The 22,690-nt window shown below is 41.8% G+C and overlaps 2 protein-coding genes across 30 annotated transcripts in view; one reads left to right on the top strand and one right to left on the bottom strand.

Moving 5' to 3' along the window:
• The window catches only part of LOC120736795 (girdin-like), a 65,738-nt gene extending 58,497 nt beyond the window's left edge, over positions 1 to 7,241 (top strand). For 4 of the 7 annotated variants that reach the window (XM_040037088.1, XM_040037091.1, XM_040037089.1 and 1 more), the window contains 6 exons: positions 387 to 623; positions 745 to 798; positions 1,599 to 1,685; positions 2,314 to 2,403; positions 2,764 to 3,044; positions 3,231 to 5,436. In XM_040037088.1, coding sequence (XP_039893022.1) covers positions 387 to 623; positions 745 to 798; positions 1,599 to 1,685; positions 2,314 to 2,403; positions 2,764 to 3,044; positions 3,231 to 4,121 — 1,640 coding nt within the window. In that variant the 3' untranslated portion in view covers positions 4,122 to 5,436. Of the gene's footprint in view, positions 1 to 386; positions 624 to 744; positions 799 to 1,598; positions 1,686 to 2,313; positions 2,404 to 2,763; positions 3,045 to 3,230; positions 5,437 to 5,478; positions 5,585 to 6,226 lie in introns of those variants that run through there. The other 3 variants (XR_005696608.1, XM_040037090.1, XM_040037092.1) reach the window with 3 other exon arrangements.
• A 1,187-nt stretch (positions 7,242 to 8,428) lies between these two features.
• Positions 8,429 to 22,690, bottom strand: part of camk2g2 (calcium/calmodulin-dependent protein kinase (CaM kinase) II gamma 2) — a 77,960-nt gene continuing 63,698 nt past the window's right edge. For 5 of the 23 annotated variants that reach the window (XM_040037111.1, XM_040037106.1, XM_040037113.1 and 2 more), the window contains 5 exons: positions 20,286 to 20,331; positions 16,062 to 16,137; positions 14,595 to 14,689; positions 14,075 to 14,326; positions 8,429 to 12,961 (listed from right to left, as the gene is read on the bottom strand). In XM_040037111.1, the coding sequence (XP_039893045.1) occupies positions 14,094 to 14,326; positions 14,595 to 14,689; positions 16,062 to 16,137; positions 20,286 to 20,331 (450 nt within the window). In that variant the 3' untranslated portion in view covers positions 8,429 to 12,961; positions 14,075 to 14,093. Of the gene's footprint in view, positions 12,962 to 14,074; positions 14,327 to 14,594; positions 14,690 to 16,061; positions 16,138 to 16,854; positions 16,984 to 17,333; positions 17,439 to 20,276; positions 20,332 to 21,201; positions 21,247 to 22,690 lie in introns of all 23 variants that reach the window. The other 18 variants (XM_040037094.1, XM_040037099.1, XM_040037098.1 and 15 more) reach the window with 7 other exon arrangements.

The following is a 22,690-nucleotide window of genomic DNA, read 5'->3' as shown; positions in this document are numbered from 1 at the left end:
AGCAGCGGGATAACCGCCACCTTCGCTTTTATAGAATCCTTTTAGAGATTATTGAAGGATTCTTTGAGGCCACGTCTGTTTCCTGTAATGTCTCTAGGCACATTCCCAATGGTAACTTAGCCTTTGTCTCCAAGAGGGACCTAGATGGGTGTCCTGTGTACAAAAAAAGTCGTAAAAAATCTTTGCAAGGTTGTTCTTCCCTCGTAAGCATATTTTAGCGACCAGTTTCTCTGATTTTAGTTTGCCTTTAAAGTCTAGATGGATTAAATTGAGACTTCTGTAAGATAAAATGGCTATAAATCCCGAGCCATTACTTGAGGTAAGATTATATGTATTAAAATGTCTAATCTCAGTTTTTTTTCTTCATGTCAACCCATCCATCCTAGCTATGAATGACCTGCTTCAGACCATGGCAATGGCAGGCGGTCCTGAGGCTCAGTGGGCGGGCAGCAGTGAGAATCTAGACGGGGCTGAAGCCGGAGATGCCAACATGACGGGCAGCAGCAGGCGCAGCGGGCAGCGCATGAAGGAACTCGCCTTTTCCACCAATGCCATTGATTGTGCCACCCTCACCCTGCCTAGTTCAAGTCACAGTAGAGCCAAGCACAGGCTTCAGGTCAAAGGTCAGGATGCCTGTTTGTGGAAATACATTGTGTTAACGTCCTCATTGCATTTAGTTGACGAAATTTGTTCAGAACAGAGTGAAAAGAAGCCGTAGCATGACTGCCCTCTTTATCTCAACAGACAATGCCTCCTGCGAGGATGTCACCGGCTCATTGGATGATCCCAAGAGTCAAGGTAGAGTAAAGCTTCACACGACATCAGCACGAAACTGTGTCAAAGAAAAGCGCCTGCAGTCTCTCAGCACCAGGCTGGAATCTAACAGCCCCTTAAACAAGAAATGAGGGGGAAAAAACAGGTCGTGTCCTCAGGAGTCCCACTGATAATCTTTGGGCTGCCTTCCTGCACTTTGATTAAGCTTGATTTAGAGTTAGATGGGAGCAAAAGAGACGGGGAGAGGGAGACAGATCAGCCTTTGCTGAAAGCAGGATTGACTTTAATACAGGCGCTAGGGTGTTATCCAGGGCAGTTAATCTGGATCCAGGCAACACTTGATCAGGTCTGTGTCGCTTTAATGTAGATGACCCAGTTGCTAAACAGCCACAAAACTACTGGCACACATTCCTTAAGTTAGGTCTACAGACAGATTTCTCTTGTTGTGCTTAAGTGCTGCAAACATCTGCACTTTTGATGGTCAATAAACTGGTTCCACAGGATATTGTTCCCAGAATGAGAGAGAGAGAGAGACTATAGTGAGACTCATTTCCCACCTCATCACTGTAATGGTTGGAGAAGGACGCTCAGTCTCACTCACACACCGGATGTTGCTGAAAATGTATGAGCCATTAGGTCATCGGATGTTGTAGACACTAATGGTAGTTTGAGACGTGTATTGATTTTTTTCCCCCTCCTCCAGACTCTGTAAAAAATGTTTGTTTCCATCTGCGTTTCATTAAACTTTATTATTTTTGAGCAGTATTGAGTTGTCATGTTACCCTTTAGGTGTGTTGCATTGTATTTTTTTTGTTTGTTATCAGGGCCACAGGGGTATATGTCTCCCTGCCATTTGCGTCGTTGTGCTGTTGGTCTGAGCGCTGTGTGCAGAGTGTCCTGTAACATCTGTAGTAAGTGACAGTTACTCGGGACTGAGGATCACTGTGTGGCCACAAGCAATCCGCTGGTTTCTGACTCTGATACTGATCTGTAACGTTGGGGTTGATTTGAAATTCTAATTTGGTGTCAAGCATGTCGTGAAAACCGGTTTGAGATGATTTCACGGTCACTGGTTTTCAGTTGGGGCTGTCCCTGTCAGCACTGGAAAGAGCAAGTTCATGTTGTCTTCACACCTTTCCTTTTACTCTTTGTCTTCCTTCTCAGTTCCTAACATGGCCTGTCATTTCCTCTTTAATTACTAACAGACTCACACTTGTATCGTCAGTCACTTCCCCTTTATTGGTGGGAAATCGGTCCTTATATTTGGGTGTCCCTGCCCTCTCTGTCAGTAGTTCCTTTGTTTATTGAATGGACATATTGGGGCTGCAGCCTGGCATTGAGCCACCTTTCCTGTCCCTCTGCCTGGCATGTGCCATCTGCTCCCCCAGCAGGAGACGTTCTGTCAGGGTGTTGGCGTCCGTATACGTGTTACTCCTCGCGTTGGTGCATGTTGGTGTGGATACATGTAAGCGTGTACAGATATAAATCCTAACTGTGAATGTATGTGTGCATGTGTCTTACCTCTCGTCCCTTACCCAGCCGCCAGACCCTCCAGTCTTCATAGCAACAGGACCACCAGTAGTAATAGTAACAATAACTCCCACCTCACTTCTCCTCTGGAGGGCAAAGGTATGCTCCTCCTTTCCTCTTCCTCTGCTCCTATCCACTTGTTACTCTTGTCTTCTTCTTTTGCTCCTTTTCATCTCGTTTCTCTCATCATTTCTCAAAAAGTTACTTTTTTTTTTTTTTCCTCGCGCAAAAATGTGATCAAGTTGGTTTGGTTCAACTTTAAGCCGTTCTCTTTTCTTCATTGGGTAGAAAGCAATAAGTCATGATGGTAATAAAATTAGATCTGAGTTAAATTATGAGATTGTTTTTTCAATATAATGCTTTTTAAATTGCATGGTGTGTTCTGAAAGTGTGGGGTAGTCTGATCACTACTAATGCAATCAGAAATCTTATAATCCATGCCTTCCCCTCGTCCTGCAGGCACATTGAACGGCAGTCTGAGCAGGCCTCACAGCGAGAGCAGCGGCGAGTTCAGCCTGAGTCTGGACCAGGAGGTGTGGTCCAGCAGCGGCAGCAGCCCCGTCCAGCAGCCCACCTCCTCACGCTCCTCCCACCAGAGCCCCCTGCAGCTGCGCAGATCTCTTGACCCATCCGCCGCCGCGGGCAGCGCGGTCCAGTCCCAGATCAGGAAGACGGGATCCCCAGGGAACGAGGTGCTTTCCCTGCAGCAGTTCCTGGATGAGGGTATTGATCCTGCAGAGGTGAGGCCTGAAATTCTGCTATAAGTGCTGTTCTTAGATTTATTGGATTACAGCCTACATATGAAGTGGACTAAAATCGAACATGTTCTTCTTTTATTAGTCAGTTCAGATAACGTTTGGAGTTGGACGTGAATTGTTTCCATTGTTATTTGTTCTGTCCTTAATGCTGTTTGCTATCTTTTGTAGTCTGGGAGTCAGGAGAACCTCACTGTAGACTCTCCTCGCCTCCCCACCTCCTCTGAGCACGGCCAGAAAGAACGCACTGTCACAAAGGGCCGGGGCATACTGCGCTCGTCCAGCGGGAAGGCAGCAGCAGTCAGCGCTGACCGGCCTCCGAGGTCTTCCGGACAACCAGGACGCCCTTCCCTGCGGAAGGCCGAGAGCACACGGGTGAAAGGCTCCGCCCCGATCCGCGCCAGCCTGTCTTCACAGGGCAAAGCGACCTCTGTCTCCGAACGGCTCGATTCAGCCTCCTCCACCCTGCCCCGGGCCAGCAGTGTCATCTCCACTGCTGAAGGTACCACACGGCGTACCAGCATCCACGACCTGCTGTCCAAGGACAACCGGCAGCCCGTTTCGGTTGACGCTCCTGCCGCTGCTGCTTCCACCAGGGCTGGGCTACGCTCGCAGCCCACACCCAGTGAGTACCACCCCAACAGCACCAACCTTAAGGGACCCCTCACCACCATCACCCCCATGCCCAAGTCAGTCAGCTTACCTTGCAATAGCTCGGAGGACCCCGACCTCTCCACCCTTGAGTCTTTCCTCGGCCCTTCCTTCACTGTAGAATCTGTATTCATGGACTCCATCTTTAGTGAGTCAGCAGACAAAAACCTCCCCTTCCTTTCTCTTAACCCCACCTTAGTCAGCAACATCAGCGGGCCTCCTGTTACAAATAAGACCCACCCTCCTCCTGTGCCGCACCACATTCGCACCCAAAACCAGACCCCCCACAGCCAATCAAACGGCCAGGTGAGATCCAGCGAGGGTGTTGATCAGAGTTGTGTAAATAATCCGGATCAGTCACTGAGCCCAGAGGAGAGGGAGTCTCTGTGGTATGAGTACGGCTGTATCTAAATGACGGGGAGGTTTCTGGTTTGCTGATTTTAATACTTGACTTGAAGAGGGAGGAACAAAAGGATGGATAAAGAGCAAAGCCATTTCCTCTGCATGTATTCGTCAGAGTACTGTCTGTCTCTGTGTGGTGTATGTGGGTCATTTTTCCCTGTTTGCTATGGTGCTGATTGGTGACTTTACTTTAATTTTTAATATTTTTTTAACCCCCATTTTCTTTTCTATGATGCGGGACTTTGACCGTTCTTCCGTCCAATACCCTTTCACACATTATTTTTACCTCATCAGATAAGTTTTACCTGGCTAACATTATACTATTATCTGCTGCGGTGAGGTGATACATTTTATCTTGGGAATGAGAAGAAATGGAGAATTATCTAAAGCTTTCATGTGAGGCCAGAACACACCGAGCAAGTCGGTTCAAGTCACACCAGGAATCATAAAAACAGCAGCAAAAGCTTTTTTTTTGATAACGAGCATAATGAGCAAAGCATTCTGGGGCAATTTCTACATAGTAAAGTCAGATAATGGGTTCACTTTGCATTTTCTGTTTATTATGGTGATTCTTGGCAAGTCCCACTTTTCACCTCCTAAATTGCATGGCTTTGTTTTGTCTGTTTGACCTGAAATTTTCATTTGGATTGCTGTGATCAAAATGGTTTTCATCAGTTTGCTTCTTATGATGGTGTGTGCTGTTTGTTTTGTGTTTTTTTTACATTTGATATCTTTTCTGTTTTTCTTTGCTGTGTACACATTCACTGGAGTGTTTGCTCCCCTCTGCAAATGGATTAATATGATCTGGTGGATCTAAGCTGACCTCCTGGGCTGGTGACAAAATGATGAAGCTTCATTCCCAAAACAATCAGGGCGGCATTTTTAGTTTGAAACGTGAAAGTTGACGGAGAGGACACAGAATACAGCATGGCAATAGCGATTTTGTTTTACGCAGTTTATGATTGTTTGGGGGTATTTTAATTATTTTTTTAGAACGTGGAGTTGATACTGTAAGTTGATTCATTTGAGGTTGTTTTGTGAATGAAGCGAACATCATTCCTTTTGGTATTTTCTCCTGACACGCCACAAGTTGGATAACTTGAGGTGATATTTGAGACTGACCTATCTTGTATAGACTGCTATCATTAAGTTATAATCAAAGACGAGCACTACATATTGTGCCAATACTAGTTGAACTGCCTGTATCTACGTCCTTATTTATTTCTGCTTTTGTACTCTTTAGTTGCTGTTTTGAAGTTGCTATATTGTATTTATCTTGATTCAAAGTATCCGCAGGTATGAAGTAAATGAAAATGGTCTGTCATCACTCTGCAGATGTAACATAAGCGTTGCCTTTGTCCTACAGATGTGGAGGGCAGAAAGTCTAAAAGCAGGAGCGGGGAGCCGCAGCAAAGCTGCTAAACCCTGTCCCCCCCACCCTCGTCTGTCTGCTACCATGCTGTGAGCGCGTGGTGAGTGAGCGAGCGGGAGGAAAGGGGGGAGGGGGGTGGAGGGTGGGGTCAGTCTTGTCTCCATGGGAACCTAAAACATGGTGTAACAGATGTCGTCCATCCTGCTGTGCGCTTGCTTTCCCCTGCTTCTCTAAGCTGTTACCCCTCTCCCTCACTGTCCTGTCCATCCCCTCACTGTCACTGTGGTGCCAAACGCCTGTTCAAGGAGCCTGATGAGACCCGTCTGCATGGCATATGGGCCATTTTACCGTGTAGCTCTCAGTGTATGCTGCTTCCCCCCCCTTGGATCTCAAATCCCTCGACAAGACGAGCCATTCGGCTCCAGCAGCTCACCGTTTCCCACTCCTTCATAAAGCATCTCATGCTGTTGGCGACTGCTGAGTGAAGAAGTCGGTGTTTGCAGGCTGCTTATTGTTGCTGCATGGCTTTGGTGTAGCGCTCAAATCCTTCCCTCTTGCATGTAGATCCAGGCGTCCTTCTGTGTTCCCTTGTCACGTCTCTGTCTTTGCTGGTACAGCTTCTGATCTCTAACTTTCTCCTTTGTCTGTTTTCCATCTCCTTTCCTTCTTTTATTTTTCTCAACTTTCTTGTCATCTTTCTTTTCCTATTCTCTCTACTCCTCTTTGCTTGCTTGGGACTCAGAGAAAGGTGGCCTTGGAGCTGTGTGTCTGAAGCCTAGTAGGGTGAATCTGCTGAGACCGTCTACAGTGAGAAAAGATTGTAAAAGCCTGTCTCACCCCCCCCCCCCCCCCTTTTTTTTTTTTTTAACCCAGGACACTTCAGTAGAGAAAAGTGGCTTCCTTCTCTGTTTTCTTCTTTCTTCCTTGAATCAAGGAAACAACTTAAAATTATTAGAAAATGTTACAGTGACAGTTTTTATTTGTTTTCTTTCCACTAAGACTCCGATGGCAGATTGCACTGCCACGTGTCCTTCAGTGTGACGGACAGTTAGACATGCACTAGTCTCTGTGGACTAAAATTAAAGTGCCAGTGTTCACACAACAGCCAACAGGGCAACCTTGAACCAGTGAGACAGACCTTCTTCTGCCCAGTGCCATGGTCATAAAACATTTTGTAACTGGGCAGAACGCACAAACAAAGACAACATGAAGCATGTCCGAAGAATCACAATCTGCATGGAGCAATCAGTCAATCATCCCGCTTCCTTTATCCAATCAAAGAGAACAGTGTTCAACGGAAACATGCCAGGATGCCAAATGGACTCGGACAGGAAGCCAAGACAGCTTGATTGAGTGAAGGTAGTGTGAGAGAGAAGTAGAGACTCATCATGGGAGTGTTTCAGGTCACCTATAAGGCAGAGACACACCCTGAGAAAAACCCTACGTGTAGTTCATCTTCACTCTTCATTTTCATTTCACCAAATGGCACTGAAGCATCTCATTTATCACTTCCATTGCTGCTCTAATCCAGAGAATAACTGTAAAAGCACAGTCTTTACATCCTAAAAAGAGACTCCGTAAGGAAGCGTTTAATAAATCTGTCTGAAGTATAGGTGACCTGCGACCTGCCCAGTGCAAACGGAGCATGTGCAGACTTCTGTTGTGTTGAACATGTTGGCAGTGATGAGACCCAGTGTTTTCCTCCTTTTCCACTTTTACATGAATTCATTTGATGTAATTAAAATTCATCAAGACTACCTGTGTGCGCTCTTGGTTTGTGTGTGCATGTGTATATATAGTCGGGGTACTCTGTTATGAGAGTGTAGTCTAATACAACAGCGCTGCAGTGCTAATCATGTTGGAGTTCTATTTGAGCTACTGTTTGTGGTCTTTTCCTTTTTCAAAGGTGAAACACAGCAACTCAAATGTAGTTCTTGCAGTACTTGGTTGTTTATCTTACTGCTGAATTACTCTTGATTTCTGAGTTATTACATTTTAGCAGAATTGGTGTGTGAGTAACTTTACACAGTCAGATTTAAATATCCCAAATATGTATAAAATAGCCAGTGCAATAGCTGGTGTAGTGTAACGTCAATTTGTAACTTTAGTAGATATGCATAGTTAAAAGTTAATGCAGTCTAGTACTGAAGTGCTGCAATACATTTTACCATCATGATGTAGGCATGAAGGGAATAATTACGTAACAGACTTTGTTATAAAATATCCATTAATGGATAAAATGACGAGAAAGGAAGGGCTGCCTTTGTATAGAGGAGAGATATTAACGTCTTCACATTCAGCCAACTTCAAACCATCAAGTCAGCGATGGAATCGAACCTCATCCAGGCTCACTGATGGGAGAAGGATGACCAGGAGTCAGAGGTATGGTTCTTAAAGGCAAGTTGCGTATTTTCTGCTGCAAGCAGTAGTTAAAATGTTCTGCAGCGTGCTTGCAAATGATCCCTTCTAACTTATACTGATCATTAAAAAAAAGCCTCTAATTTTCTCTGAAAATAGAACATTGTGTTTGTCTCCCAGGGCCCATTTAACTTTAAAATATGCATGAAGACTGGACTTTGTTCCCTAATAGGCACATGGGAGGCGATGTAGGCTGAATAAAGGGGTGTTTGGTGCACCCTAGAAGTGGGTTTTGGTACAGAAATGGATGAACCAATATATTCTGTGTAATTTCTTGTTACCTTTAACTACCAACAGACCTTAGAGTGGGTTGGGTAATGAACACATTTTAACCACGTACATTAAAACCCAATGTAAGTAACAATGTTTATATTGCAAAATTTTTTACATTAACAGTAAAGCTTTGAATAAAGAAAAAAACACTCACACTTTTTTTTATATGTATGTTTATTAACTGTATGGTCATGCAAAAATCCAGCATCCAATTGAAACTGACATGTTTCCTCCTTTTTCTTTTTTTTTTTTATTTTTTATTGTAAGGTTACAATGCAATAAATTCACTTTCAAGGGGCACATAAAAGCTAAGGCTTTTGCTAATCTTTTAAGCATTTTAAAGCGATTTAACATCACTTGATTTTAACATCTCAGCCTTTTCATAACCTTGAGGATGCAAATAACATAGGTTTCCATTTCTTTATCAAGTAAACAGTGAAAAATTACCAGAAAGTAGACATGCATATTTCTTCCATTTGTAAAACTGCATATATAGTGTTGCTGTTAAAGATTGTGGTTTTTAAATTATCCTCTTTAAACATCTGTTTTAAGCATTTCACAAATCTTTTCAGCTCCTCTGTTCACTCGGGTACACTCTTAACACATTTCACACATTTGCCAAAGTATTTGGAGAACCTGACTGCTGAACACAATAGGACTTTTAAAAGAATTCAAATGCAGGAAAGCTACTTAAAGTATAGGGAATCATTATACTCTTATATGCATTTGGTGCTTTTTCCAAAGTTAATCTTTGCCCTAAAGTGATCAAGCAGCTGATTTCTCCAACAGCTGACATCCGCCAAGGAGAAATACGGATTATATGTGGTGTGACAGAAACTGGAAAACTGAGAAACCAAAACTAGATCTTCCAGTCTTTATTATTCTAGGTAAGGGTTCAAAAATTGAACGACTCACAGGTAAGTTTATACTTAACGTCGAGAAAAAGATTCTTTGAAACTGCATTAATTATAAAATTTGGACCATGTTAATTAAAGTTGCTTTGTGAAAGTGCATATTTCTAAAATCATCTTACGCACTGTTTAGATCCATCGTAACTTGCTACTAGCAGTCCCTGTCTTGGCTTGTTGTTGCCATCTGCAATTAAGCAAAACATGAGAAATATCTAATTTTTAAGGTTAATTATGATCAAAGAAAGTGGAGATGAAATTTAAAGTGTATATTTTTTCCATAATATTTTTTCCTTTTTTTTTTTTACTAAACACACCCAATTCAAAGTAACCAGGTAAGCATATGCACAACCCAAAATCTCATGCTCTTAGCTCTGGTTCATGTAAGTTAATATTTTATGCACAAAACTCTGGATGAGCATAGAAGCTCTAGCCACTTCCTGTTCAAACCTTCTGTTTGTGAGGGGCAGCCAATCAGGAAAAAAAGCTACCTCCTAAGACCCGAACTCTTCCACGACATGCATTTTTAATTTCTCTTTGATATTGGGGCCCGATGAATGTAAAAACAAAGAATTACCAGATTTTTTTTTTTTTAACCTTATTTTTATTTTTAAGAAAAGTAAGAGCAATTTTGATATAACAGTAGCAGTATGTCCTCATAAGTGGATATCAGGCCCATGTAGAGCAAAATTGAGTATTTTAGTCTAAATAACCCAAAATGTGTTGTCCACATATGTGGACGCCAGGTCCTAGGAGGTTAAAGGAGGGAGACAGGACAGAATTGTTTTAAGTTGAATAATAAAGTCAGTAAAAGTCCAAGAATAAAAAAAATATGGAGTTGCAACAGGATACAGATGGATCTGCACACCACCTGTGTGACTAAAGTCGTGAGCAGACTCACTGTAAGGTCACAAACGTTGACGAATCACTGTTAACGTTTAACTGAAAACTTATTTGTTAAGCCTGTGCAGCTCACATATTAACATCAATGATGGCTCACTTCCAGCCTAACAAAAGCAGACCAGAGGTGAGTGCAAGGGCCCTAAAATAGTCAAAACTTAAAGGAATTCAGCCTTTAATATTTTTGGTTTTGCCTGAGCTTTCTCAGCTACAGCATATCAAAATATTTGAGTCTAGTTTGGTTTTGTCATAATTGACCAAAAAAAAGCTTGATGTCAACTGTCCAAATACTCTGGCAAACTCTGTTAAATTCTCCTCCTTCTAAGATAGTCGTTAAAGCCTAACTGTATTTTCCCCATTCCATTTAAACATTCTCATAAGCGTGGAAACGAGCGCACACACATACATACACGCGCGCGCGCACACACACACACACACACACAGACACACACAATGAAAGAAAAGCATCTCATCAATTTGTGGTATCAACAAACAACTGAGCACAAATGGAACTACTGAACCATACAAAACATCACATAGTTTCAGTACTGGTTTTACAACGCTTCATTGTGGTGCAAAAAGTGGGAGGAGACACAGTTTTCATGGCATGTCAGATATGTCCACAGAACAGGCGCTTGATACAGTAGGGTGGGGCTCACATATGATTTAAATGTATTTACTTTTTCTTTTTTCTACAGTCTGTTTACCGTGTTAGCGCACAGATATGTGATGGTCCGAAGCATCGATGTGGTTTCTGCTCTTAGGTGACCACCAGCAACAGGACGGGTGGTGCATGAGTTACTATTAAGCGGCGCCGCACGGGACGGGACAGGACAGATAGCAAGCCTCACCCCTCCACTGGTACAAAGTCACACACAAAGTTTCTACGACACAGTGCTGCAAAGTTTAACCACTGAAACACAGATATGTTATTTTTTTGTCCTCTCAAAAGGCAGAATCTTTGATCTCATGTGCTTTCATGATGTGAATTCCAAAAATATTTAACAAGAAGAAATCTTTATCCCAACATTTTAGCATTCGGTGTGTGCAGTGATCTGTGTGTGTGAGGGGATGAATCTCCAATCAATTCAAACCCTTAATATTTTTAACCTCTGCATAAAACAAATGGAAAATATCAAAGATTAGATCAAAACACTAACAGCTACAACATTTACAACAGAATCTGACAAAAAAACAAAACTAAACGGGGCCAAATTCACTGACTGCAGTTGATCAGCGAAGGTCCCAGAGCCCTCTAGCCAGTGTAGCCCTCTTCCCATCGTGCCTTTTTTAAAAATTTCCTCCTGTCCGTTCCCTCGGCTGCATTCGTTTTTAAACATGCTTTTTTTTTTTTTTGTTTTGTTTTTTTAAATAATGCCAGGACTTCACACAGAAGTACAGCAAGCCAAGACTGACAATATACAAATTATTTCAAGAACACAATCAGAACAAGAGACAGGCATAAGGGTGACATCATCATCACACGTCGTGGTGCTACTAAGATGGTAGTAAGGGCTGGTTAGCGAAGGTCACGACAAATGTGGAGATTGTAAAAGGGAAGGAATGATGAAAGTAGAGTGGCAGAGGTAGGGTGAAAGGGAAGGATTTTGGCAAGCATAACCTGAAGTTGCAGAAAGGTTCACTCCCTCAGAAGAGCGACCACAACAGCATCGAGTCTTAAGTGTCTGTGCAAAAACAGTACAGGCCATCAGAGAGTTAAGATAAATCATGCTTCACATCAAATACACAGACACACACACAAACAAAACTAAAGAGTTAGATTGAGAGCATCCATGCTTTCAGACCAGGTAGTTTAGAGACGTGAGGAGCTTTAGACTTTGACCAATGGCGCTGCCTAGTGTTCCAATGCACACAGTGCAGGGCAGACAGATGGAGGCCTTCTGCAACTTCAGGATGAGCTGGCCTGGATGCCGTGTCTAAAGCTCAGGAGAGGCTCCACCTCAAAGGCTGGAGCACAGGGACTTTGTGTGTGTGTGTGCATGCATGTTGCATGTGAATATGTTTGTATTTACAACACGGGACCAAATAAAACGGAAAAAAAAAAAGAAGCCGAAAACACCATCACACTCATCTTCAGCTCCCCTACCTACACCTCAGAAGTAAATCATGCCTCCCTCCACCCCCTTTCGTCCTATATAAATATCCATTTATACACAATTCTGTTAAATAAAACCCCTCTTGATTAAAAATGATTATTTTTCCAACACAAAATACTTTAAAACAGTATCCCTCATTCAGGAGATAAAACGTTTTTCAGAATACATATTACAAAAAGACAAAATAAAAATAAAGGTCCCTTCAGTAACACCTGAACCCCCTTAAAACATCGTGTGCAGATACTCAAATCTGACACTTAAATCTGGTGTTAAATTCTAATATTAGTTGCTCCCGTTCCCATAAACCCCACCCACAAATACCTTACAACTCTAAAACGACTGGATTCAAACAGACGCTCTGAACAGAAATCACTTTTTCCCCAGACGTCCTTGCTGCCCCGGTCTCTGTGCGAAGTGTACTTATTTTTCATTTGTTATACATAATTTTGAACATGTTAATACTTTTCCACGTGGCAGACGAACAAAGAGTGGGGAAATGAAGGCCATGGGAGAAAAGGATCGGGACAGCATCACCCCTGTGTTGCCACCAGAAGCATGCACCATCTGCAAAAAGGGGCTGACATCAGCTGGGCCCCAACATCATCTAGCTAGGGTTGGACTGGATTGGTGTTGGTCGGTGTGGTCGGTCATTCAGTCGAGCTTTTAAGATATGCTTTTTTTTTTTTTTTTTTTTTTTTTTAAATTTTTATTGTTTTTTGGTTTGTGGCTTTTTTCTTTTTAAATTGTAAGGTATGTTTCCCACATTGGTGTTTTCCAAGCAGCCTCTTCCTGGGCAGGATCCAGACACCGCTCCGACCACGGAGAATAAATGCTCCCAATAGCTTTAGACTTCAGGCAAAGCTGGAAAAAGGAGAGCACTGCGGTTAGTAAGTTGTCTCAGGGTTGAGGATGAGAACTAAAGGACACAGAGCTTATGCTTTCCCACTGAGCCTGAGATCTGTGGACTCGATTAAAAACTAATCTTTTTAAACTATATTTTCTATCTCCTTGTCTTTGTTTTTAGCTATTTTCTGTGATAGTTATCTTGAAAAGCGCCACATAAATAAACTAAGAATATTTTACTGTGTTATGGATTCTTCTCAGCTTCCACAGCTGGTGGACTGAATGCAGTGGGGAACACAGGGCATCCTGTGTAAAAAGCCCCTTAATTTTTCTATTAAACTGACTTGTTTTCACCATTGTCTAAATACAGTAAAAGGAATATCACTCTTCTTTTACGCTCATTCACTTATACATATTGCATTACTTATACATATTACAGGGATAACTCAGTAGGTAGAGTGGTTGGCTTCCAATCCACTGACTGGCTACCCTGAGGTACCCCCGAGCAAGGTACACTGGTCTCCGGGTCTCCGTACACTGGCTGCCCACTGCTTCACTGAGTGAATGGGTTAAATGCAGAGAGGAATTTCCCCACAGGGATCAATAAAGTATTATCATTATTATTATTATTATATTGATGGGCAACATGCTTCATATTGTATGCGACTCAGCTCTTTGCCTAATAACACTCAGTTTACTCAACAACTCTTAATATCTCTGATTACAATGAGTACCTTTAAACTCTGATGGATATCATTAAACTGTCACACAGGCCTGTTTCTCTAATGTGCCACTAGAGTTTCAGGTGATCTAGCTTTAGCCAATTCTGTTGAAATTTTAAATACAAAAACCAAAATAATGGAGTATCAGTTGTAGAAGTTGCCTAGTGACAGAAATAAAGTAGTTTGAATTAAAGTTGAATGCTAAAGTGTGTGATAATGTAGATGGGAGATGGACAAAAAGATTTCAGTGCTCTAAGTATTAAAAATTGCAATTTAGATTGATGCTGCACACCAAAAATCATTAAACCTGTGCGAAGACATTTTGCAGTCCACATTAATGCTTTTATGCGGCATTGAACTGTTATTGCACCTTTCAGGCTGTCGTATTGAGGTGGTGGCATCACCTTACCTGGGCCTGAGTTCTCAGTTCACTGCAGGGGTGCCGCTGGTGCCCCTGAGCAGTGGAAGTGCACATTGAGCCATTTGGCATCACGGCGATGCCACACACGAGTCTCCTCAGACTGGCAGGAACGCGGCCGTCCCTGACCGTCGATGTACTGCGTCAGACGAATGTAGGCGATGCAGGCGGCATCCTCGCCGATCAGATGGACGTGGGGGTTGAGGATGGTGGTGTGCACCGGTTTGCTGTTTTTACTCAGAACTATGATGGAAAAATGCAAAATGCATTAACTTAATTTGTGAAGGTAGAATTGACACATTGTAGTGTTTATGGCTTAAATGTCCCAGCTGCATTTATTCCATATATTTTTATTAATTTAATATTTTCTTTAATTCACTGGATTCACCACTTCAAAACACTGATGATCTGCTAGATTTTAGATTGTAAATTGGACAAAAAATGTTGTTATTAATTAAAAGAAAAGAGGAAAAAAAGGAAGAAAAAAAATCCACTAAATCGAGTAACTTACGATTCTCAAAGTAGAACTTGTGAAAGTCCATTCCCTCGACCAAGTTTCCGAGGGCCTCCGGTTCAAAAGAAGTTAGTCCTGGATCACAGATTCTCCTGTGAGGAAAAATCAATCAAGAGAATCCTCATGTGAACAATGACAAAGAGTAAAATCTCCAAATCTGACCATAAAATAAAAGGAGAAATTCATAGTAATCTACAGCACTGTGAAAAAGTCCTGAGCTGTCTCTAATTTCTTGCTAGGAAAATGGGCTCAATCTTTTACATGTTTAAACATGTACAAAAATGCAGCGTATAAGGCAGAAACAGAGTTTGTATAAGCTTGAACAACCTAGTCAATATTTGGTATGACCACCTTTACTCTTTAACATAGCCTGAACCTTTATGCAAGCTTTCTTGCAATTTCTCCTGGAATAGTTCTCCAGGCATCTTGAAGGAAATTTAGGGCTCTTCTTTGGATGTTGGCTGCCTTTTGTACCTTTCTCTGTCAAGGTGATCCCAAACTGCTTCAGTGATGTTGAGGTCCAGGCTCTGGGGAGGCCAATCCATGGCTGATAGTGCTCCATAGTGTGTTTTCTATTCAGGTATGCTTTTACTGCACTGACAGTGCAAATGAAGCTGTTGCCAATCAGATACTTCCCCAATGGTAATACATGGTAGATCAGACTCTGATGGCCTCACTATTGAACCTCTTTCCTAACCTCTTCCATTCATTTTGATGACAAGTTGAACCAAAAATGTCAAATTTGGATTCATAATGCCATAAAAGCTGTTGGCACTGACTTTTAGCCCAGTTCTTGTGAAATTTGGCATTCAGCAGCCTTTTCTTCCAATTTCTCTTAGGTAAGAATGGCTTCTTACAGCCATCCTTTCATTTAAACCATTAGAGATGAGGCATCTCTCAGGTTCTGCGTCAGGTCTTTCAAATACTGTTCATCTCTTGTAGATACATTTTTAAGTTTGCCACTTCGTGTTTTTGTCCAACACTTATCAATCTTTTATGGACACACTGCACACCCTTCTGAGAGGCAACGCATTTGCAGCTAATAGCTCTTTGTGCATTCTTGTGTAACTATGTTATTGATGGCATTTTCCTTAAATTCAACACAAGAAATGGGAACAAACTGTATTTTTGTCACCTGCTGCTAGAAACAAAGTGCCTAAAGATAAAATTTTCAGTTGGTTCTCTGCTAAGTTGTCTGTGTAGTCACTTTATATGTGAATGATTCACAAGTGAGTGTTAAGTGGCTTAATACAGCAAGGAAACCCTCCCACCCCCCAAAACATTCCTTTCAAAATGGTCACATACTGGACTGAAAAAAGCATCTAAGCTTTGAAAGACCTCGAGACAGCCTGGAGAACTATTGCTCAATTAGTGGTACTAGCTCAAAACCTTAGCACAGAGCTGTAAGAGCACTTGAACACTGATGACACACAAAATACTATTGATTTATATATAAAAACTTACGTGTAAGCCTCAAAATCGCCATTGTTGATGGCTTCAATCAGCTGTTCAGTCATCTTTATTATCTCCTGTTTACGAGCTGCAAGCAGAGAGTGGAGGAGGGGGTGGGAAGAGGAGGGCGGGCACACAAAAGAGGTCACAGATTGTCAGGGATCATTTGGAGGCTGAACATGCACATCCACGCCGCATGCTTTCCCTAAACTTACTGCCTGACATTTGAAATAAGCTCTACACACGGGAACACCGCCTCTGGTATAAATGACAGTGACATTTAAGGTCACCCAAACACATCACATACTTCAATACTGAACACAGAATCAAGAGTATTTGAAGCTGTATGCAATGTTCAACAGGCCACTGAACCCTGAAATCTCTAAAACAAACAACTAAGCTAACTTCTCTTGACTGAAGGAATTCCAAAAATATTTCACAAACAAAACTGATCATTTACTACAGTTTTTGAATTTGAGAGCACCCAAAAAATACTGCAGGAGAAGGTTAATCATCATCATCAAAAACACCAGTTATTAAACTGAATCTGTAGCAGAGATGATCACAAAGCCACTAACTCCATGTACGCACTCACAGCGTAATCAGCAGAGATTTTCACACACCAGACTTTATGGATTCTCATGTTGTAAATGACATCAGCTAACATGCAGCAGCTAAGCCAGAACGTCCAGCAAAACTCAGACCTGCATGTCCATAAAGTCTTCTGTCAACAAATGACGCACAGTTTGAACAAAAGGCTTTCGGAGCCTTTGCACAAACACACCAAAACCTGCCTGTCACTTACTCTGCTGCAGGTTGCTGCTGCCTGTGGGGGGTGAAAGAGTGAACTCTGGTGCAGGACACAAGCTCTGAGCTGGGCTGGGCTGAGCTACAGGAACACTGGGGCTGCTAACAGCCTCCTGCAGGGGACCAGCTGCAGGTAGATACAGTCATCCCGGTAAAATAAGGTTATATACATGACTTTGCAATATATGAAATAGTGGGTTGAAGAAGTTGGATACAGATATAGTACAGAAGGGAAGCAGTAAACTGTAGTTATATTAGAGCGCCAGTAGATGGCAGCACAGTAGGGCTGGAAATGGTACAAGTGCCGGTGATGGCTCGAAGAGCTAATATTCCTATTCATGTGTCGCTGTTTTACCGCCATAATGTCTTGTGTTGCTTGTTTTATTTTAGTCTTGAAATATTGTTGTCTGGTGCGACAGGAAAAGGCCAGAAAGGTCAGAGCTGAGAGGCGAATCAGGTGAACTGCAGCTGACTTACAGGTGAGTGGTGGGCACTGAGGAGACGGGGTCTGCGCCTGCTCCTCAATAGTGCTGGACTGTGTTAACCCTGCACTGTCTGTACTGGTAGAGTCACTGGTGGCCGCTGCTCTCATCACAGGACACACATACAAACAAACATACAGAAACATGCTGATTGGCAGGCCACAGGGTGTTCCTAAAATCTGAGAGGAACTCATCATTTGTCCATCCATTAATCCACCTTAAACTCACTGGCTGCCAGTGTCAATCACATCTTTGAAAGGTATGCAATTCTAAGCCTCACGTAAACCAAAGGAAATCAGCAAATCATCAAGTTTATTGAATGCTATACTGCAAAATGACTTCTTTATTAGCTGGCTAAATGTTTTGGCACTACAAGCTATTGCTGCGCGTATTATCACACAACGCAAGATAAAAAGAGTGACACAAAGAGCTGATCTGCAACATAGAAACCAGCTGCACAAACCAGAAACTACAAAGAAACACAAGCTGGACATGACAAACGCGCTACACTTGTGCTCTGAAGTGAGCGCACTTTCAGCATTAAGACACAGCAGCCCGATGTCTAATTTCAGAGATTAATTTTGAAATAAGATCACACACAACACAACCTTCAACAACTGAATTTATTACTGGCCTCAAATGTGCAGCAAATACCAGGACAAAATGGCGTACGATTCTGCAGCAACGGTTTAATTACAGTTGGTTTTAGTTCATCGTGTTGCAGAAGATTGGAAATCTGAACACAATCTGCTTGATATATCTTATTTGTTCTTTATCATTAAGGCCTTTCCTGTTTTCTTCTTGTGTTTTGTGTTAGACACAAGCTTTTCTTACTGTTCACTTGAAGCACTTAAAACCACAAGTCAATTTTACCATAGTCACACATCACTTTATTCTACGTATTTACGCATTTCTATCTATACTCTATTCACAACTCCAGCCAATTTAATATGCATGTCTTTGTCCGGATTACCAGATGGAAACACAGCAAGAGCCCGGAGATTCAACCCCAGAATGTTCTTGCTGTGAAGGGATGGTGCAAACCACTGCGCACAACCTGAAGATTTAACATCCAGAGTAGACAAAAGAGCTAACACTAATCAAGCAGATTCTTTCATCCAACAAATTATAAAAGCATTCAAACTCAGAGATAGACAATAGAGACACGATAAACAAAGGCATCTTGATTGCATGTTAGTAATGATGCTTTTTAAGATCAAGTGGTAGTAAATCCATGAACATCGCCTTAAGTAACAGGATTAACTCCTTTCTGGTAAGCTGCAGGTAGCTCTGTGCTACTTCATTCAACTGAGAAACCTTAAAAGGTCATCCCTGAGGCTGAAGATAGCTTAATTAAAGGCTTAAGTGGTGTTTGATGGCAGCATACACACACTTACGCAAACAACAATCGAAATGAGGCAAAGATACCGTCACGTGGAACACACAACAGTAAGCTTTGGAGGTGTCATTACCAAGGGATCCTTTGTTTGGACTTATTCAGATGATGATGTAATTACTGTAAGAGCAGAATACTCCTGTTCTCTACACACAGCAGCGTTTACTCTCAGTCATTCTTTCTAATCCCTGCCGCAGATCCATGAGGTACTGCTCACCAAAGCCATGGCTTTCACTTTCTAATACAACTGTGATTAAAAGTCACAACGGGCAGAACTTTAAAGTGATTACAGCATCTTTCAAAACATTTGCAGATAATCCTCCAGAAAAGACTAAAAAATTACTTTGAAGTAATTAACGTTCGTTTCATTTGTTGTTTGTAGAACAATCTATCCCAAATAAATGGTAGGACTGCAAACTTTCATCCTGCTTTGATATTTAACTTTCTTATAGCTCAGTCACTTAAGTAAAAATATGAACCTTGCAACTAAGAAGAAAAAAAAAAAAAAAGATGGTTCATTGCACTGAATTTTATTTGGCAACTGATTACCCGTATGATTGCACAGGTCACCTGGTGGGATGCTTCTGACTCAGACCGACTGCAATCCTTCTCAGGACAGATTAGTAAATGTTTGTATATAATTTCCATCTGATTCACAAACAAACATTGTCATCAGTCTGAGTCGGTCAGCATCAATGACCACAACTCGTCTGCGGCATGGCTTTTTACAGCACGGACCCAAATCAACTGGTTGCCAAATGGTTGTATTCTGGTTATAATGCTTTATAAAAGCAAGGTTGCAGTTAAATATCTGTCCTGGAGCAATACATCTCTCTTTATGGAGAAATCTTCTGAGTACAAGTAGTTAATGTGAATTTCTGTGTGTAGGAAGCAACAGATTCATGTCGACTTGTCACCGTTAACTCCCATATCATCACAAGAAGACTGCATTTAATTGCCAACCTGACATTATTCAATCAGGACTGACTCCTTTGTCATTTCATTGCCATTCTGATACACCAAAGTTTCTTTGACGACTGCAACTGACTAGTCACACACCTGGTCCCCGTCTTATAGCATCTATTTCAACGCCAACAAGATCACAAGTTCACATGCTTGCAATATTTTTGGTTATTTTCCCTAGCGTGAGTGCAGCATTGAGGACAAGGCTCGCCCATTAGGCCCTCCTACAGGAATTAGTTGAGACAACAGAAAAAGCATATTATCTGGCATAGCAGTACTGTTTAAGTCAGTCAACATGCACAGCACAGCGTTCAGACGTAGCGTTTCTTTCCTGCAATGCTCCTCCAACTCCAAAACGTACTGACTATCTCAGCCTGAAGTGCTCTGACGGAAGCTCTTTGTAGTGGAAAAGCAGAGTTGACAGATTCCTGAAAGCTCTACCTAGAGGACACGCATCACCTTAACATAAAGCGAGGAAATAAATATTTTGTCTTTTTTTTTTTTTTTTTAATCTATCTGATCTGGATTGGATGCAAAGTGAACCAATGCATGCAGAGTAGGTGAAAGTTGGACAAGTACCTTTCCTACCTTTCATCTCCTCCTCTTCAATGTTATTACAGCTCTCAGTGGAGCCCTGTCAAACACAAAGGGGTGAGACAAAAAGAGAGGTGGATGGAGAGAGGAGGAGTGGGTGGAAGAGGAAAAAGTTGGATAAGGGAGAGGTGGACAATCATCTTTTAATTTGTAGCTGAGACAGGTTTGGGATGCTTTAGACGCCTATAAAAACACAGAGACAACCTGATGGACAGATGGACGGGTACATGACTCCCTCCCAGGAGCACAAACCAGCCAGAACAGCAGCGAAGAGAAGCGCAGAGAGCCACACATTACGGCAACGTGTGGGAGCAGTTTAAAATGAATTTTTAACAGGAAGGCGTGTGTAAGAGAAGATTAGTGCAGAACCGCTTCTCGAGAGGAAACATGCCCATGTGGCAATGTGAGAAAAGTTTCAGTGTACAGGAAATAGTGCAACACCATCAGCATTTGAATATGTAGTGACACTGGTATTTAACAAACGTGTGTGCACCAACACAACAGTGAAAGCTGTGCGGCACTTGGTTCCTGTTTTAGTAAAGAGTCTGTTTGTGCGTGTAGGATTTTCTCTTTCACATAAGGAGTAGTAGTAGGGTACCATGAGTATTTGCAAGTTTGGAAAAGGCAATGAAAAGTTTGTAGTCTGTCAATATCAGGTGCTCTGAGGGGGGAAAAAAACTGAGGATCAACTAAACCATCTCAAAGGGAAGCAGATTGAAAATAATAATAAAAAAAAACTATGAAAATATCAAAGGTTGTATTCCTGTGTTCTTACATAAGCAGACTATCACCTTAAACATGAAGTGTATAATTATTTTAATGGTGGTGTATGCAGAAATATTAGAGAAAATCCTCCACGAGTGTTAGTAGTAGTGGCTGGTGGCTTGAGGCTGGAGTAGAAGCAGCTTACCTTGGTGCCGTCTGCTGGGTTGTGTACAACAGTTGTCTGGGCTTCCTGGGGGGAGGTAGGAGACACTTTACCATGCAGGGAGTGTATGATAGGGAGGGGGTGGGCACCAGCAAAAGATGCCAGGGAATATCATGACGACAGACGCATGAGGGCACACCAAAACAAAGCACAGTGCAGAGGCTGTGGAACATTTATGGTAATAAAAATCCATGATTGTTGATGTCAAGGCGCTCAGTATCAGTCTGTTTCCCCATTCACCAGCACTGTGGCCTACAGGACTGTTTTAGAACCTCCGAAATGGATGAAAACAGCCATGAACACAGCTATACACATATCCACCACCAGCCAAGGCCATGACTGAGGAGGAGGGGTTTGCAATTTGTAAACCATATTACAAAAACCTACACATAGCTATAGTGACTTTAAAGCTAAGCTAGTAAATGGATAAATACTAGATAATCTTTCACATCTCAACCCTCCATCCCATGTGGGCTGAAGACTGGTTTAATGGTGAATTGTGTTTGTGCAACAACTCCTCATCCCCAGCCTTGACCCTGTGACATAAACATTTAGCACAAAGCAATTCAAGTACTGGACAGTGTGGAAAACAAACCCACGGTATCCTGGTTTAGTCAGTCAGGAGCACTTGCATGATCTCCACCAACCCTGGACCCAACTTTTAGAAGATGCAGCCCCTTCAGTGACATATGGGATTATGCAGAATTTAAAGTATTACAAGTAATGGCAGCGAGATGACAGTCCCAGGTTGTAAACTCTTATGGGGACTGGTCCAGTTGCTGGGAAGGCAGTCTGGGCTCTATAAGAATCATATATATATAAAAATAACACGAATGCATTCTTGCAGATTAAAATAAAAATACTGATGCTGTTATGTTTGTGTGGTAAATGTCGTATACTGTACATAAATGATGGAAGCCTTTTATAAAGCTTTAAACTGAGGATTTTGACTGTTGAGATCTGCTGTTTTGAAACTGGAGAGTGTGGGCTGGCTCTGACAAAAAAAGGCAAGCTAAGGTAAGATAAGTTTATCTTCCCTCATCCTTCTTTTTGACATTATTTGGGACTAAATTTAGCAAAAAGGTCTTATTTGTTTTAATGTAATCTTTATTTTTACAAGTAATCCCACTGACATTCAGACAAGCATGACAAAATTACAACAATTAAATACCAAATCTTTTTTTTTTTACTATGTTATATTCAATAAGACTAAAAGCTAGCAATAAAGACTGGAAATATCTTGTTAAAGAAAACAAACAGTATGAAATGACATTTTGAATTTATAGAGAAAGTAAATTACTGGAAACATTCTTAAGTCTTCAAAACGCCTATTTGTGCTAGATTTTGTTACTTAGATGTTTTGGTTTACAGTCTTATGCTAGGCTTAAGACATGATAGGCATGATATTTATTTCTTTCCCACTAATGCAATGGACCATTTCTGATCATTTTAGGGTTTGTTTGTTTTTTTA

Source organism: Simochromis diagramma, unplaced genomic scaffold, assembly GCF_900408965.1.
Source record: "Simochromis diagramma unplaced genomic scaffold, fSimDia1.1 OVJJ01000330.1, whole genome shotgun sequence".
Lineage (NCBI taxonomy): Eukaryota > Metazoa > Chordata > Actinopteri > Cichliformes > Cichlidae > Simochromis > Simochromis diagramma.
Note: the sequence above shows the minus strand (reverse complement) of the source record. Positions and strands in the feature narration are given on the sequence as shown.